Source organism: Protobothrops mucrosquamatus, unplaced genomic scaffold (genome assembly GCF_001527695.2).
Source record: "Protobothrops mucrosquamatus isolate PMUCROS unplaced genomic scaffold, P.Mucros_1.0 scaffold8, whole genome shotgun sequence".
Taxonomy (NCBI): domain Eukaryota; kingdom Metazoa; phylum Chordata; class Lepidosauria; order Squamata; family Viperidae; genus Protobothrops; species Protobothrops mucrosquamatus.
In genome coordinates this window covers 2,621,428-2,638,870 of record NW_015386395.1, presented here as the reverse complement: position 1 = coordinate 2,638,870, position 17,443 = coordinate 2,621,428, and the positions used below count along the sequence as shown (strand labels likewise).

General features: G+C 41.1%; 1 protein-coding gene across 2 annotated transcripts in view; it reads right to left on the bottom strand.

The window, feature by feature from the left end:
• Positions 1-1,485: 1,485 nt before the first annotated feature.
• The window catches only part of LOC107282549 (tetraspanin-4), a 23,770-nt gene continuing 7,812 nt past the window's right edge, over positions 1,486-17,443 (bottom strand). For both annotated transcript variants that reach the window (XM_015810345.1, XM_015810344.1), the window contains exons 2-8: positions 12,801-12,886; positions 11,688-11,879; positions 9,724-9,798; positions 7,341-7,442; positions 7,092-7,220; positions 4,277-4,360; positions 1,486-1,928 (exon numbers count right to left, since the gene is read on the bottom strand). In XM_015810345.1, coding sequence (XP_015665831.1) covers positions 1,860-1,928; positions 4,277-4,360; positions 7,092-7,220; positions 7,341-7,442; positions 9,724-9,798; positions 11,688-11,879; positions 12,801-12,869 — 720 coding nt within the window. In that variant the 5' untranslated portion in view covers positions 12,870-12,886 and the 3' untranslated portion in view covers positions 1,486-1,859. The remainder of the gene's footprint in view (positions 1,929-4,276; positions 4,361-7,091; positions 7,221-7,340; positions 7,443-9,723; positions 9,799-11,687; positions 11,880-12,800; positions 12,887-17,443) is intronic.

Below are 17,443 nucleotides of genomic sequence, written 5' to 3'. Positions count from 1 at the left end.
GGCTTCTGACACACCTTGACAAAACACACGCACACGAAGACAGGAACACTAGAGACACCCTGACAAAAGTAGCTCTACCACTGTGCTCTGCCTCTGCCACCCCCACCCACCCATCAATCTTTCTGCAGCAAGTTCTTAGAAATTCTCCATCTCTCTTTTTTTTCCTCCCTAGTAAGTGTCTTAAAAGAAGATCCTTTGCACACAAACTGGGCTTGTGTATACTTTGGTTTAAAATTAACTGTCCCTTTGAGGAACAGTAAATGGAAGGAAGGGCCGGTGCCATTTTGCCGTGTTTTTTTTTTCTCCTTTCTCCTACATGTAAACTCTCCCCATTTTCAGGAGTACAATTTCAGGGTCCTTTTTACTCTTGGGGAGGTTGGCGCCAATGTGCCCTTCCACCCTGTGGCAGGTGGGATGCGAAAGGGTCTAGGAGCTGCGTACAGCCTCAGACTGATCCCCCTCCACCCCAGCCTACTTTTATATCAGATTTTCAAGAGCCATTTTTGGCCCAAACCCTCTATTTTTGTCCAAAGACGATTGGTGAATTGGAAGAGAGAGGATATTTTTTTTTCTCCTTCCTGCCAGCCTATAAGCCAATAATAATAATAATAATAATAAAAAGTTGTCTTTTACCAGCTCCTTTTGCTGTATTGTCTTTCTGAGTTTTTAGGGTAGAAATCAGCAGTGTTGGCAGGAGTTCTGAAGCACAAGTTAGAGAAAGATAATTTAAATGAAAAAAAAAAAAATACCAGGGAAGTCTCCAGAAAGTTAAAAGCATTGAAACTGCACTCCAAGTAATATAGTCCTGGAGTTACATCAGTTCATTTAGTGACTGTTTAGTTACAGCAGCACTGAAAAAAGTTGACTTATGACCATTTTTCACACTAATGACTGTTGCAGTGTTCCCATGGTCATGTGATCAAAATTAAAATGCTTGACAACTGGCTCATATTTATGATGGTTGCAGCATCACCTTTTGTGACCTCCTGACGAGCAAAGTCAATGGGGAAGCCAGACTCACTTAACAATTGTGTTACTAACTGAACAACTGCAGTGATTCACTTAACAACTGTGGCAAGAAAGGTCATAAAATGGGGCAAAATTCACTTAACTGTCTTGCTTAGCAACAGAAATTTTGGGCTCAATTGTGGTCATAAGTTGAGGACTACTTGTAATATGAAAAGACAAGCGGGTGACTTCTTATAACTGCCTAAAATGGAAGGGCTGCAACAGGAATTTTGTTCGATGAAATACTGCCACTTTTCCCATCAATGTTCATTGGAAACATTGCTTTGCCATTAAATTCATTTTTGCTTTTCTCAAGTAAAATGGGACATGAATAATACGTATAATTCTACGATGTTTTTACTCAGCCAATCTCAAGTTTTTAGTCAACATCCCAGCCTTTTTAAAATACAGTTATAGGTGCAACTAAATCATAACACAAACTATAAATAGACAACAGGTACCAAATGCACTATCTAAAAGATAAATATTGTTTTATTGGTGCTTGTTTTATTCTTGTTGTATACAAAGCAGGAGGTTGGAGGGACCACATCATAAAATATAGGGAGAAGATGTAAATAAGAGCTTTGCTTAGGAGTTAAACTTATGGACAATAGAAACAGAGATGAAGTTCCTCAGGAGAATTGGTTATTATGGGAAGAGAGAGCCCCTCTTTCACACATGATATGAACCTACCAAGCATCAGAACTGGTTTTCACCTGAAGAAGAGAAACTGAAAGAAGATGCGGGAAGGGACCAATGCAAAAAAACTCCAGAGGAGCGAAAAATGCTCTTGATCCTTCTGCATCTCATGTCCCCAAATTTGAAAGGACATGGAATGGACTTGGATGGAGTCAGTCATAGTATTTCTCTACCCTCCGAACTTGGCAGTACATCAGCATGGAGAACACGATACCCAAGACCTAAAGGAATAGAGAAAGATTTAGTCAGAAAAAGAACAGAAGCCCTAGCCCAGCTTATGGTACTCTTATCTCTTGGAAATGCCTGTTCCTTGTCTGCTCCAAAACATAAGCAAGTACTGCCAGCTCTTGGCTTGGGCCATGAAGTAATCTCACTGCTTGGACACGTAGAAACTAACTGATAATATTCTAACCTACTACTTCTCATTCTTGGCAACTTTAAAATTTTGGACTTCAACTCCCAGAATTCCCCAATCCCTGTAATGGCTGAAGAATTCTGGGAGTTGAAGTCCACACATTTTAAATTTGCCAAGATTGAGAAACATTGTTCTAAGCCTAGCCCCATATGACCTAGTTCAGGGGTAGGCAACCTTGGCTCTTTTATGACTCATGGACTTCAACTCCCAGAATTCCTGAGCCAGCCATACTGGCTCAGGAATTCTGGGAGTTGAAGTCCACGAGTCATAAAAGAGCCAAGGTTGCCTACCCCTGAACTAGTTCATCAGAAGATCTTCTGTTCTGAGCAGCAATGGATGGGTACAGAAGGTGTACTTTCTCCCCCCTCTCTTTTTCAAACTAAGTTTAACCAGGTTTAACTAGAAAGTGAATAGAGCAGGCAGGGCCCTTCTCCGCACCTTTTCTACCAGCCATCTTGCTGCCTTAATGAAATTTTGGATAGTGCAAAAACAGGTAGTACATATTATGCTAGTAACACAACTTTCCTCAGCCTGGCATTCTCCACATAGGTTGAAAATTAGAGGGATCTGGTTGGAGAAGGCCACTTTAGAGCATCTGGTGGGGATATAACATCCAGGGTGCTGCTGACACTGAGGGAGACTCAGGTTCAAGTTTACCTCAGCCAAAGAAATTCCCTGGCAGTTTTTGCCACTTCTTCTCCATCACTAGTAATTGTGGGAATAAAAAGGCAGGAAGGGACACTATATATGAGGCCTTGAGCTCCTGAAGGAAAAGGCAGGATAGAAACCAAACAAATTTTAGTGAGCTGAATATTCTCTCTGGGTGTTGGTCACATTTAAAAAGTAACTTGCCAATTCTATTATCTTCCTTCTATGGCACGGGTGTCAAACTCATGTGACACGTTGCGCCGTATGGCAACTTTTTTTGCATTGCCAGAGCTGGGGTGGGCGTGGCCTCTGCATGATGCAACTGGCCCATGGGCTGGCAGTTTGACACTCCTGTTCTATGGTATCAGATCTGCAGCTAGGCTATAACTTCTAAAATTATGCAAACACTAGATGTCAGCAGAGGAATGCTGAAAATTTACCTCTTTCCTGCCATCCAGTGGCCATTGAAAGTTTTGCAGTTTGAACCGTAAGCCATGCTTGATGAAATCTTAGAAACCAGTGAAACTGGCTTTTTAACAGTGGCCAAAAACTTAAATCCTTTGCATTATTTTTATATTTAATGCATACTGCTTTTCTGATCTCATTGCTATCTTGCACATTATATGACCAAAACATAACATGCTGTCTTTGTTGAACCTACATAACTTTAATGAGCTGTACAGCTGGCTTTTCTTCTACTACCTGGTCTTTGCTCTTTTTCTCATGATATGTAGTCTCCATTTTTTTAAAAGAAAAAAAATCACACTTTGTTGTGTGCATATTTCTTTTTATCCTCCAAGTGCAGCAGGAGACTTGAGGTGATGTATGGTGCCATCTGAGCAGGCAAAGATTTAAGTGTCTACTGCTTTATTTTAGGTTAAAGAGGATTAAGCACAAAAAAAAGTACGTTAAATCTAGGGGAAGATTGCAAGCCCATTTTTACTTGTTCCTCATTCAACTGAAAATTGTGCATTCAGATTTGCAGGTGTTAACTTTGAGGAATTCAGGAAAAAATAACCTCCCCAAGAGGGGTGGGAGAGGTGCTTGCATTCCCTTGCTCTATGTCAGAGGTGGAGAACGATGGCCCTTTTGTGACTTGTGGACTTCAATTCCCAGAATTCCTGAGAGTTGAAGTCCATAAGTCATAACAGGACTATCGTTCCCCACCCTTGCTCTTTGGGGTGAGAATAGAGATCTTTCAAAGAAATCTTGCTACATGTCTAGGTCAGTGCTTTTCAACCATGGCAACTTTAAGATGTATGGACTTCCCACTCCCAGATTCTGGGAGTTGGTCCACATATCTTAAAGTTGCCAAGATTGAGAAAAACATTGGTCTAGGTCAGGGGTAGGCAACCTCGTCTCTTTTATGACTCATGGACTTCAACTCCCAGAATTCCTGAGTCAGCATACTTCTGGGAGTTGAAGTCCATGAGTCATAAAAGAGCCGAGGTTGCCTACCCCTAGTCTAGGTTACTCCATCTGCCATTGGTGCTCTGATCATCTCACCTGGACAACAATGATACAGGCAGCAAAAATGCCCATTGCAAAGATGTTCTCCGCTAGCCAGCGTTTCACCTTCTCATAGCAAGGCTGCAAAGAAAATAAAGAGAAGCCCATAAAACAGTGGTTAGGAAACCTTGGGAGGAATGTCCCATACAGGTAACCCTTGACTACAGCCTTTCATTTAGTCACTGTTCAATGTTACAACAGCACTGAAAAATGTGACTTACAATCAGTCCTCACACACAGCATCACAGCATCCCCATGGTCACAGGATCAACATTCAGACATTTGGTGACCAACATGTAATCACATTTTTTGCAGTGTCCCAGGATCAGGTGATCACCATTTGTGACCTCTCCAGCTGGCTTTCAGCAAGCAAAGTCAAGCAGGATTCACTTAACAACCATGTGATTCATTTAACAACAGTGGCAAAAAAAGATTGTACATCAGGCGCAGCTCACCTAAGAACCGTATTGCTTAGCAATAAACATTCTGGTCCCATTTGTGATTATAAGTTGAGGACTATTTGTATAAAGTAGTCCTCAAGTTACAAACACAGTGGAGCCCAAAGTTTCTGTTGCTAAACAAGACAGGTGAATTTTGCCCCATTTTATGACCTTCCTTGCCACAGCTGCTAAGTGAATCAATGCAGTTGTTAAGTTAGTAACACGGTTCTTAAGTGACTCTGGCTTCCCCCTTTACTTTGCTTATCAGAAGGTCTCAAAAATGGATCACATAACTCTGGAACACTGTAACCATCATAAATATGAGTCATCTGCCAAGCATCTGAATTTTGATCATGTGGCCAAGGGGAGGCTGTAATGGTCGTAAGTATGAAAAATGGTCATAAGTCACTTTTTTCAGTGCTGTTATAATTTCAAACAGTTGCTAAATGAACTGTTATAAGTCGAGGACTACCTGTATTATATTATGGCCATTAACTCTGCTCCTGGAAAAGATCAGCAAGTAATGGCCCCTAGCACTTTTCAGGTGCTTCTTGAACATAGAGGCATTATACTTTCAAAAGTAAATTTGGGAAACATGACAGGAATCAGAAAAAGAAGGTTGTCTCTACTTTAGAATTGGAACTACATCTGTACATACAGGTAGTCCCGACTTACAATGGTTCATTTAGTGACTATTCAAAGTTACAAGGGCACTGAAAAAAATTGACTTATGACCATTTTTCACACTGACAACCCTGGCAGCATCCCCAGGGTCACGCGATTTACATTCGGATGCTTGACAACCGGCCCACATTTACAACGGTTGCAGTGTCCTGGAGTCAGTCATGTGATCCCCTTTTGCAACCTTCTGACAAGCAAAGTCAATGGGAAAGCCAGATCCACTTAACCGTGGTACTAATTTAGCAACTGCAGTGATTCAGTTAATAAATGTGGCAAGAAAAGTTGTAAAATGGGACAAAACTCATGTCACACATTTTTCACGCTTACAACCATTGCAGCATCCCCATGACCACATGATCAGAATTCAGATGCTTGGCAACTGGCATGTGGTTATGACGGTTGCAGCATCCCAAGGTCATGTGATCATCTTTTGCGACCTTCTGACAAGCAAAATCAATGGGGAAGCCAGATTCACTTAGCCACCGTGTTACTGGCTTAACACCTGCAATGATGTTAAGCTGTGTTACTGGCTTAATCACCTGCAGTGATTCACTTAATCACTTTGGCAAGAAAGATCATAAAACGGCAAAATGCATATAAACAACTGTCTCACTTAGCAACAGAAATTTTGGGCTCAATCATGATCGAGGGCTCAATTTTGGGCTCACTCACGTTTACACACACATACATATACAAACACTATTGTTATTTAATGTTGAAATTGATAGACATCCTTAAAATCATAAACACACAGAGGAGAGGACAGCCAGTTGCAAGGTGGAATTTCAGGTTGTGCGTCGTTGCATAAACAAACTCAATAGAGCACTGGGGTTGAGGAACCTGGAAGGTCATCCAGGCAGGAAGGAGATGTCTACAGGCCTCCCGCAATTCTCTTGTGCTTCAGTCTGGCAGTTGAATCTTTATAGCAGGGGTCTTCAAACTTGGTCCTTTTATGACTTGTGGACTTCAACCACCAGAATTTCTCAGCCAGGCATGCCTGGCTGAGGAATTCTGGGAGTTGAAGTCCACAAGTCATAAAAGGGCCAAGTTTGAAGACTCTTGCTTTACAGAGTGTCAGGTCCCTATCAGAAAGCTGCCATTCCTAGGGGAGGGGGAGCAGGAGTTATTGTGGATTGAGGATGTTTCCAAATTGGGAAATAGGGAGGGGGGGAAGCCTCAGGGCCATCTGCTTTGACTCCTGCTGGCTAGTAAGGAGGAGGCACCAGAGAATGGCTGGTTATCACCTTTTCAGCTGGAAGTTCTCACATCTTCACACCAGCAGATGGGCTCCTGATAGGTTGGGGCATTGGGGTGGGGCTGGGGAAATGGGACTTTTAGCTTAATGCTTTTGCAGGGAACTTCAGATTCCGCCTTACTTCCTTGCAATCACTTTCTCTCAGTAAAAGATCCCTTTTGAAATGATGCCTGTTTCAAGAGCCATGCTTTCCTGAGGGGACAGCTGAGGCAGAACCTTACACAGACTCTCTTAGAAAAGGTGCCAGATTGGAAACCATTGCAGGAAAGGGAATTCCCAATAATCTCCGTGCACTGATGATGTTACCTAGTTTGGTAATGAAATGTCTGCAACGAAACTCCCAAGCTCAGAGAGCGCCAAGGACTCCACAGTTCAAGCCTAAGCTACATATATTTTCTTCAATCACCTTCAGCACAATCCTTGGCTGCCAACTCACCTCTTTCCACCAGCTGGCACTGTCCCTTTGACAACCATCACTTCGCTGTAAGCAGCAGGACTCAGGAACCCATGTGCCATTCCGCATCTCAAACCAATCGGTGTAGTTCCGTACCCCACAACAACGAAACTGCAAAGCAAGAAGAAGAAAAAAAAGGGGGGGACATGTGTGTGTTTGTCCCTGGTATCAGGAAAAACTCCCAATGGCTTCAAACGAGGTAGGTACCATACTGAACAGTTTTTTACACACCTCATTTTGCGCAAGGTCCCAGGCTTTGGTTAATCCCACATTGTCTTCTGTGCCGTAGAGTTTGAGTCCTTCCTTGAGGTTAGACTGAGCATATTGATCAAACTGGAGGAGAGACATACTACATGTATCAAATGATTTTTTTTTTTAGTGTTTCAAGTAAATGTCTGGGGTTGGGGTGGTGATTGCTGAACCAAGTTTTCGATCCTCACAGTGGTGATTAAGAAGCCTTCTCCAAAAAAATTGAGGGGAGTTGGAATGATCTATGCCAGGGGTGTCAAACTCGCAACGTCACATGACGTGTTGTGACTTATCACAACTTTTTTTCCATTGCCGGCAATGTGGTGGGCGCGGTTTCGGCATGATGCATCCGGCCACCCCTGATCTATGCTGAAACAGGGTACTTTGGACTGGTTAGAGTCTTAGACAGGGAAACTTGATATTAAAATATTTCATATACTGGCAAGCTGTATTTGTATACAGGTAATCCTCGAGTTACAACCACAACTGAGCTCAAAAATTATGTTGCTTAGCGAAACATTTGTTAAGTGAATTTGCCCCATTGTACAACTTGTCTTGCCACAGTTGTTAAGTGAATCATCACATTAAGTTAGTAAAATGGTTCTTAAATGAATCTGGATTCCCCATTTGACTTTGCTTGGCACAAGGTCGCAGAAGCTGATCACTTGATCCCGGGGCACTGCAGCCGTCATAAATACGAGTCAGTTGCCAAGCAACTGAATTTTGATTATTTAACCTTGGGGATGCTGCAACAGTCGTGTGAAAAATGGTCATAAGTCACTTTTTTCAGTACCGTTGTAACGTTGAACGGTCACTAAATGAACTGTTGTAAGTCAAGGACCACCTGTACTTAACACTTCAGTCTGTTCTTTTAATATCACCTTTAAGATTATCAAAATACCATTACCCGGGGACACAAACATTAAGTAATCTGATTAAAGGGAACTTTTATGGGATGGGAAACTTCAAAACAAGCCAACAAGTTTGTGTATCGACATGGAATGGAGTATCCTATAAAAGGGCACCTTTGCTTGCTAGGACATACTACAACACGTAGAACATGTCTGGCTGGGGGAATTCTGGGAGTTGAAGTCCATATATTGTTGAGTTTGAGAAACCCTATTCTATGCTCAAATGCAAATTTTCCAGTTTCCTAACAGGTTTCTTCGACCTGCAGTTGGAAAACAGGAGAGGCTGAAAGTAAACCTGCATATTTTTTTTCTCTCTCATATCATCAACATCAGTTCTGGACACATTAAGGTAGGAACAGATGGATAGTATGACTACATTGGTATATGACTATTAAATATTGTATTTTCTGATACATAGCACCAAACTTTGTATGACTGACCTGATCTCTTGACCATGCAGAAGCAAAGAAGATGACTTAGCCAGGATAATAATTGTTTCTCCCAATTATTTTGTTTTTTTTAAAAAATGAATACGTGCTCTACCTCGTCAAAGGACATTTTTGAGGGTGTCAAACTTGAGCTGTAGCTTTGTCACCTTTAAGCTTTGGAAATGAAGAATTAAGTCCATCGAAGTAGCCCTCTACTTACAACCACCACAGAGACCAGAATTCATAAGCAAGGCAGTTTCTTAAATGAGTTGCATCCAATTTTATTTGCCATGGTTATTAAGTGAATCACTGCAGTTGTTAAGTGGATCATTTGGTTGTTAAGCAAATCCGGCTTCCCAAAATCAATGGGATTTTGCTTGTCAGAAGCTGGCTGGGAAGGTTTCAAATGGTGATCACATGACCAAAGGATGCTGCAACTGTCATAAGTACATGCCCGTTGCCTACTGCCAGAATTCTGATCATGTGACTGGGGATGCAGCAACATTTGTAATTGCAAGGACCAGTCATAAGTTGCTGTAACTTCGAACAATGTCTAAAGAATGGTTGAAAGTCAAGGACTACTGTGTTTCTCTGAAAATAAGACCTAACCGGAACACAAGCCCTAGCATGATTTTTCAGGATGCTCGTAATATAAGCCCCACCCCAAAAATAAGCCCCAGTTAAGATTGTCAGCCAGACAGACACATTTAGTACCGTATTTCCCCTGAATATAAGTCCTAACTGGAAAATAAACCCTAATATGTCTTTTGGAGCAAAAATAAGACCCGGTCTTATTTTTACGGAAACACAGTACCTGGATAATGGATTCTTTCCTCATTCCGTGAAATTGAATCTGTATTATTACATACCTCTTTGGATACTGGGAATTCATATCGTGAAACACATTTCTGATATTGTTGATGCCATAATCACTGGAATGCAGAGCAATGAGGCTTTTCTTTAAGCAATCTCTTGTGCCCCTATTCCTTCTGATTTTTCTAAATATATGAAAATAAGGATCCTTACCTTATCCCGGCAAGTGAAAAAAACTAGCAACCCAACCAGTTCCAGGAGAAAGAGGGTAGAAAGGACCAGAAAGAACTAAGGAAAAAACGGATAAATTGATCAATCCAGGATGTATTTTATGTTTATACAGGTAGTCCTTAACTTACAATCACAATTGAGCTCAAAATTCCTGTTGCTAAGTGAGACATTTTTTAAATGTCTTTATTTATTTATTTTATTTATAATAATAATTTTATTGTTATTATTATTATTATTATAAATGAATTTTGCCCCATTTTATGACCTTTCTTGCCACAGTTGTTAAGTAACTTACTGCATTTGATAAGTTAGTCATGCGGTTGTTAAGTGAATCTGGCTTCCCCATTGACTTTGCTTGTCAGAAGGTCGCAAAAGGGAATTACATGACACTGGGACACTGCAACCGTCATAAATATGAGTCAGTTGCCAAGCCTCTGGATTTTGATCACATGACCATGGGGATGCCGAAAAACATGTGAAAAACGGTTATAAGTCCCTCTTTTCAGTGCTGTTGTAACTCTGAACACTCACTAAATGAACTGTTATAAGATGAGGACTACAGTTGTATACTGTATACAGTTATGTATATATTTTAGCTAGGATTGTTTCTATCATGTGAACCTTACTGCTCAATATTTTTAATGGACTGACAGGATTGTGCATATATGACCAGACTGTTGGAACACAACCTTTCTCAGTCTGATGCTCTCCAGATGTGTTCCCTAGCTGCACAATTACATCCAGACTTCTCTGCACATAGCCACCCCCCCAAAAGTGCACATTTTTAAATTCTATTATTTTAATTTATTAAAGCCTTTAGACCCATTTTTTATGCACAATTCCCACAGCATTTTGTACACGAACGTAGGAAAAGGAGTCTGTGCCTTACAGTATATTAGATAAAAAGATAAGAGTGCCAAGGAAGAAACTCTTCAAGAGAGAAAAAGAAAACAAGTCACGCTTCCAAAAGACTGAAAGCAATTCTTAGAAAGGTTGTCTGAAATGCAATCAATTTGGGGGAGCAGAAAAAAATAGGGGGGTGTCGATAACATAGTTGGGGGTCGCCATCTTGATTTTTTTGATCTCCTTCTTGGGGATAATATCCTTGCTCAGAAATTTATTGCTTCTGAATGGTATTCTAAGACTGGGTATGCCTGGTCTTTAAGTAGGTCCTGTAGACCAGGAGTCCCCAACCTGTGGTCCGCGACCCGCTAGTGGGCCATGAAGGGATCGCAACCAGGCCTCAGAAATGTCTGGCGAGGCGCGCATGCATACGTGCATCCTCACTTGCACGAGCAGTGGGTAAGCTCATGTGTGCACGCTCCATTTGCGTAAGCAGCAGGCGCATGTGCACACCACTCATGCAAATGGAGCTGCGTGCACATGCGGGCGCTTGCTGGCCACTCGCACAGAACTTTCTCTTCTCCCCCCATACCCCCCATCAGTCCGCAAAGCCGGAAACATTGGGGAACTCTGCTGTAGACAAATATTGCTTCAGATTAAGTCCTAATGAAGGAGAAGATTTATAGCTCAGGGTTGAAATGAGGGGTTCTTGGTGCTCTCTGAGCTTGCTTGTTTTCTTGCCCACGTTTCATTACCCTAACTAGGTAACACCATCAGTGTTAGTAAGGAGTGCTGTTTGCTGTCAGTTTATATTCTGGTATCTTCCCCCCACCCACACAGACAGGCAAGACACCAGAATTATAAACTGACAGAGAACAACAACTCCTTACTAACACTGATGGTGTTACCTAGTTAGGGTAATGAAACGTCGGCAAGAAAACAAGCAAGCTCAGAGAGCACCAAGGACCCCTCAGATTAAGTCCTGTAGATACCACCTTCTCTGACCAGAAATAGTACCTGCTTCTGCCAATGGGCTTATTTAACATTCATTCCATTTGACTCTTGTTTGTGCATACAGTATGGTCCAAAGAGATGCTACTTACTGTCATCAGGAGACATCGATGTTCTGTGGCTGCCCCCAAGCATCCGAGGAACCCCACCACCATGATGATGGCACCTGTTGCCATGAAGAGTCCGGCTGCTGACAGCGATGGGAAGGAGAAGGATAAGGTAGCAAAGCGGCCTTGGGTGGCGGCCAGCCATATGCCCACGCCAAGCACCCCACAGCCACCCAGCTAAAGGGAGAGACAGAAGAGAAGCACATTCACATAATCAAGAACGGAGGCTCAGCTCTTCTCACTGTGTTCCAGGATCCCGTTGCAGGAGAAATAATTAGCCTAATTCCCACAATTACTTTTTGCCTTTCCAGTCTATCAAACTCTCTCCCTACCACCTCAAAGGATCTTCCACTTCTACAATGGAAACTAGTCCAATGTTCAATTGTTGTGGGCGCTGTGGGGTTCCAATGTTTATAAACGTTCCATGACATCATAAGAGCTCAGTCAATGAGCGCGCAGGGAAATGAAAGCCTGGTTTTAGATTGTTTTGTCATGACAATATAGAATCAGTAAATATACTCTGCATTGTACTTTGTTTAATCTAGCATCAGTCCTATAAGACAAAGGTTTATAACTCTGCTAATGTTTGGAAGATGCATGAAGATCTGTTTTTTTAACCGAGGCTCTCAGTGATGGAAAATGAGAGCCTTCACCACATTGTGCTTGCTATCATTTATCTTTATTGATTTATTTTAAAAAAATATTCTGAACTGCCCAGAGCCCTTGAGAGTTGGGCAGCCTACAAGTTTCATCAAGTATAATTAAGGTTGTTATAACAATGAGTAAGTTCCTATCAGGAGACACTATCAATGTGAGCCAGATTGCCTATTATTGATTATTATTGTCCATTGCCAATTGTTGTTTATATCTTGCTTGTTTCTTGTAAGTTGCCCTCGATCACATTCACTATTAAATTAGACAGACAGACAGACAGACATTAAGTAATTAATAGAAAATATTCCTGATCTAGAATAGATTCACTGACTTGTAAGGCACGAAGAAAGCCTGTTAAGCAGGAAGGCTCTCTGATGCATCATTTCCATTTTAACATAGAGTTCACTCAAATTCATTATAGAAACACAAACTTGCCATACTTACCCAGAAGATGAGATTGAACACAAACATTTTCACTTTAACACAAAGCAAACATCCTCGGCTCACCCCCATGATGCACAAAGATAAACCTAGAAAGAGACATGGAGGAAAGACTCAATAACACATAGTATTTCCATACATTATTCAAGACAAAGCTTGGTTTGTCAGTAAAAATACTGTGGCTTAGGCAACAGACATAATAAATTCAAAATCTATTGTGGAGTATGCAAGAATTCAGTTCTCCAAAGTAATTTATCATATTAGTAGAATGAAAGGTAAGGAACAGGGAAATACATTAAAAATTTAAAAATCATATTGTATCACATCTCTGCCTGTGAAAAAATAGTAATGTATATTGGGGAGAACTAGTAATTGTTGCAATAGAACTAACAGAACTGATATTATAATAAAAACACTGATGTTTGGGAGGGAATGAGTTGTGTAATCTTATGGAAATGACCAAAGTTAATGACTTTTGATAAGCAAAGTTTTTCTCTAGTTTTTATAACTTTGGACTTCTATCTAGCTACTGAAAATTAAGTCTTGTTTCCAAAATGGAAAAGAAAGCCTGAAAGAGAATTAAAAAGGTAAACCAAAGATGTGAATTAAAGTACAGATAGTCCATGACTTACAACCAATTGTTTAACAACCATTTGAAATTATGATGGAACCCCCCCCGAGCTAATTACCACTGGTTTCAAAGTTATGGTCACTGTAGCACCCCCACAGTCATCTTCTCTTCTTCTTGTGCCATATCCGTTATTGGATGTTGGCGATCTTGTTTTTATCAGCAGTTGCACGAAAAAGTGCTGCTGAGTTTTGTCCAAACCAGTCCCTTAGATTTTGAAGCCACGGTGTTCTTCTTTTGCCTGGACCTCATTTGCCTTCTATCTTTTCCTGGAGGATTAAATGGAGTATGCCATATTTTTCTGGGTGTCGTATCACATGTCCGAAATATTCTAACTTTCGTTTTTTAATTGTTTTGATGATTTCCCTTGGCTTTCCCAGGTGGCTTATCACCTCCTCATTTCTGATCTTGTCAACCCAACTTATACGTAACAGACGCCTGTAAATCCACATTTCAAATGCTTCTAGTCTCTTCAGGTGGCCTTCTGTCAGAGACCATAGAGCAGGATAGAAAAAATATAGCATCTGACAAGCCTGATTTTCAGTCTTAGGCTTATGTCGTGACTGCAGAAGACCTTTTTCATTTTGAAGAATGCTGTTCGAGCTTTCTCTATCCTTGTCTTTACTTCAGTGGTCATGTCCCAGCTTTCATGTAAATCAGAACCGAGGTGAATGCCCACAGTCATGTGCACAAAATTCGAGCGGATTAGTTCTTATGACTGATTGCAGGGACCCTCGCCTTTCTCCCCCCATCCCATCATTAAGCGAGGTGTAGGCAACCATCACCACTTGCGATTGTAATAACTCAAAGACTACCTGTAAGCATGTATTTGGTGATAAATTGGGACAAATTTCCAGACTATGATGTTTCTATACTGATATAATTCTGCTTCTAAGCAGCCCTATGCAATCCTAGGTCTTCAACCTGTGTCTTCATAATAGCAGAGCTGGTTCTAGGCCTAGGCCAGGGGTCTGTAACCTTGACAACTTTAAGATTTGTGGACTTCAGCTCCAAGAATTCCTTTGGCTGAGGAATACTGGGAACTGAAGTCCACAAATCTTAAAGTTGTCAAGGTTGCAGACCCCTGGCCTAGGCAATTCAGGCAGTCTGTTACTGTACAGGTAGTCCTCAACTTACGATCACAATTAAGCCTAAAATTTCTGTGGTTAAGTGAGACATTTGTTAAGTGAGCTTTACAACCTGTCTTGCCATAGTTGTTAAGTGAATCATTGCATTGATAAGTTAATAACCCGGTTGTTAAGTGAATGTGGCTTCCCCGTTGACTTTTCTTGTCAAAAGGTCGCAAAAGGTGATCATATGAACTTGGGACACAGTCACAGCCATAACTATGAGCCAGTTGCCAAGCATCTGAATTTTGATCACATGATGATGGGGATGCTGGAAAGGTCATAGCTGAAAAACAGTCGTAAGTCACTTTTTGCAGTGCCGTTATAACTTTGAACGGTCACTAAATGAACTGTTGTAAATCGAGGACTACCTGTACCAAATTTTAGAGACTGACAAAACTGAAAAGACTTCCAGAATGCATGAGTATAAAATGTGATAATCTTCTCTTATGGCTTTAGAACATTTTCTTTCTATGCTTTTTGAAAATACCCACAAAGTCAATCAAGTGTAGTGAGCAGCACCCTAACCAGATGTTGCAAATCTTAAAAGATTATTATTACAGCTAGGGACTTCAGGGTGCTGATAATATTAGACAAAGGTTTGACATTAAATTACTGAATGAGAGAGTCACATGATTAGCAAGTTACGTGACCAACACCTTATTAAAGTTATAAGTGGTAGTAGAGCATGCTCCATGCCAATGGTCCACTCAATATTAATTTCACAGAATGGTTGCCATATGACAACAATGGGTGCTGAAGTAATTAAAATTATTTGCTGTAATTCAGGGTAAGTAGGTAAAAATCTCCGAGAAAAGAAAAAAAGTAGAAAATCATAAGCATATAGCGAAAAAACCTGAAGAAAAAGAAGTCATTTCTAAGAAAATTGGAAGATGAACCAAACCATATGGGTTGCCACAAAGAAGAAGGGGGGGGGGGTGTCAAACTATTCTCCAAAGCACCTGAAGGCAGGACAAGAAGTAATGGATGGAAACTATCAAGCAGAGAAACCACTTAGAACTAAGGATAAATTTCCTGACTGTTAGAACAATTAATCAGTGGAACAACTTGCGTCCAGAAGTTGTGAATGCTCCAACACTGGGAATTTTTAAGAAGAGACTGGATAGCCATTTGTCTGAAATGGTATAGGGTTTCCTGCCTGAGCGGGGGATTGGACTAGAAGACCTCCAAGGTCTCTTCCAACTCTGTTATTCTGTTATTCTGTTCTGTCATAGGAGAGCCCATAATATGCCTAGGGCAGGGGTGTCAAACTCACAACGTCACGTGACATGTCACAACTTTTTTGACATTGCCGGCAATGGGGTGGGCGCAGTTTCGCTATGATGCATCCGGCCCGCCGGCCAGCAGTTTGACACCCCTGGCCTAGGGCATCAAAATGTCTAGAGTTGGGCCTGATAATGGACTACAGGCTTTTGTATATTTATCTAAAGTAGTGTTTTTCAAACCTGGCAACTTTTAAGATGTGTGGACTTCAATTCCCAAGCCGCCTGTCTTAAAGTTGCCAAGTTTGAAAAATACCGATCTAGGAGAAAGCCTTATTTTAATCAATTGGTCTCAGTGGGACTTGTGACTCTTCATATATAGGACCCATTGTTTGATGAAGAGCAAATAATCTTTATAGTCTTATTTGAACAACGTGGTTAATTGAATCAAGAGTGAGACCTCATGCAAACATGAAAAACAAACTGCATTGGAGCATAAAAGGACACATTTTAACCCAAAACAATGCTGGACTTGTTCCATCTTATCCTATCCCGATGAAGCAAGCCAATGAACTGTTATAATTAAATAGGAATTTGAATTTGGTCTGTTTTTTTCCCCCAAGCCCAACCCAAAAATGTCATTTTACTACATATTTGCCAGCTCCACATTGTCCCCATTGAATTACATATAAAAAACAGCAGGGCCTCAATTGCACAGCACTATCTTGACTTTTTATACACACACACACACACACACACACACACACACACCTCTGCCCTACTTGGTTTGGTGTTCCTCCTCTTAAGTGAGTGCAGGTAGTCCTCAACTTACAACCGTTCATTTAGTGACCATTCAAAGTTACAACGGCACTGAAAAAAGTGACTTATGACCGTTTTTCACACTTGTGACCATTTACAGCATCCCTATGGTCACGTGACCAAAATTCAGACCCTTGGCAATTGACTCGTATTTATGACGGCTGCAGTGTCCCGAGGTCACGTGATCCCCTTTTGCGACCTTTTGACAAGCAAAGTCAATGGGGAAGCCAGATTCACTGTCACTGTTACTAATGTTACTCACTTAACAACTGCAGTGATTCACTTAACATCTGTGGCAAGAAAGTTCGTAAAAGGGGGCAAAACTCACTTAACAAATGTCTCGCTTAGCAACATAAATTTTGGGCTCAGTTGCGATCATAAGTCGAGGACTGGTTATAGACATCCACCTTCACCCATCTGATGCCATCCAGAGGTGCAGGACTGCAATTCCCATGCCAACGTGAATCAGACACATTTATAATCCCAACACCTCCAGAGAGCGCCAGGTTGGGGGGCTGGTGTGCAGTTTAAGAAACAGAAAACATGCCGTGTAGAAACTGACCATCTCCACACAATTGTGAGGGAAACTGAATACTCTAAAACCATTATCTCAGTTAAACATTTTATAAGAAATGGATTAAACCATTATCAGCCGAGCCCTAAAGACCTATCTGTTCCAAGAGGCCGGTCTGGCATAAATCTGAAACTCTAAAATTTTTAAATTGGGTATAATTTTATATTATTATAGTGGGTTTTAGGACAGGACAAATAATTTAATTTGTTTTGAATATTTTTAAATATTATGGTATTGCTGTTTTATTAATGTGCCTGTTCACCGCCCTGAGTCCC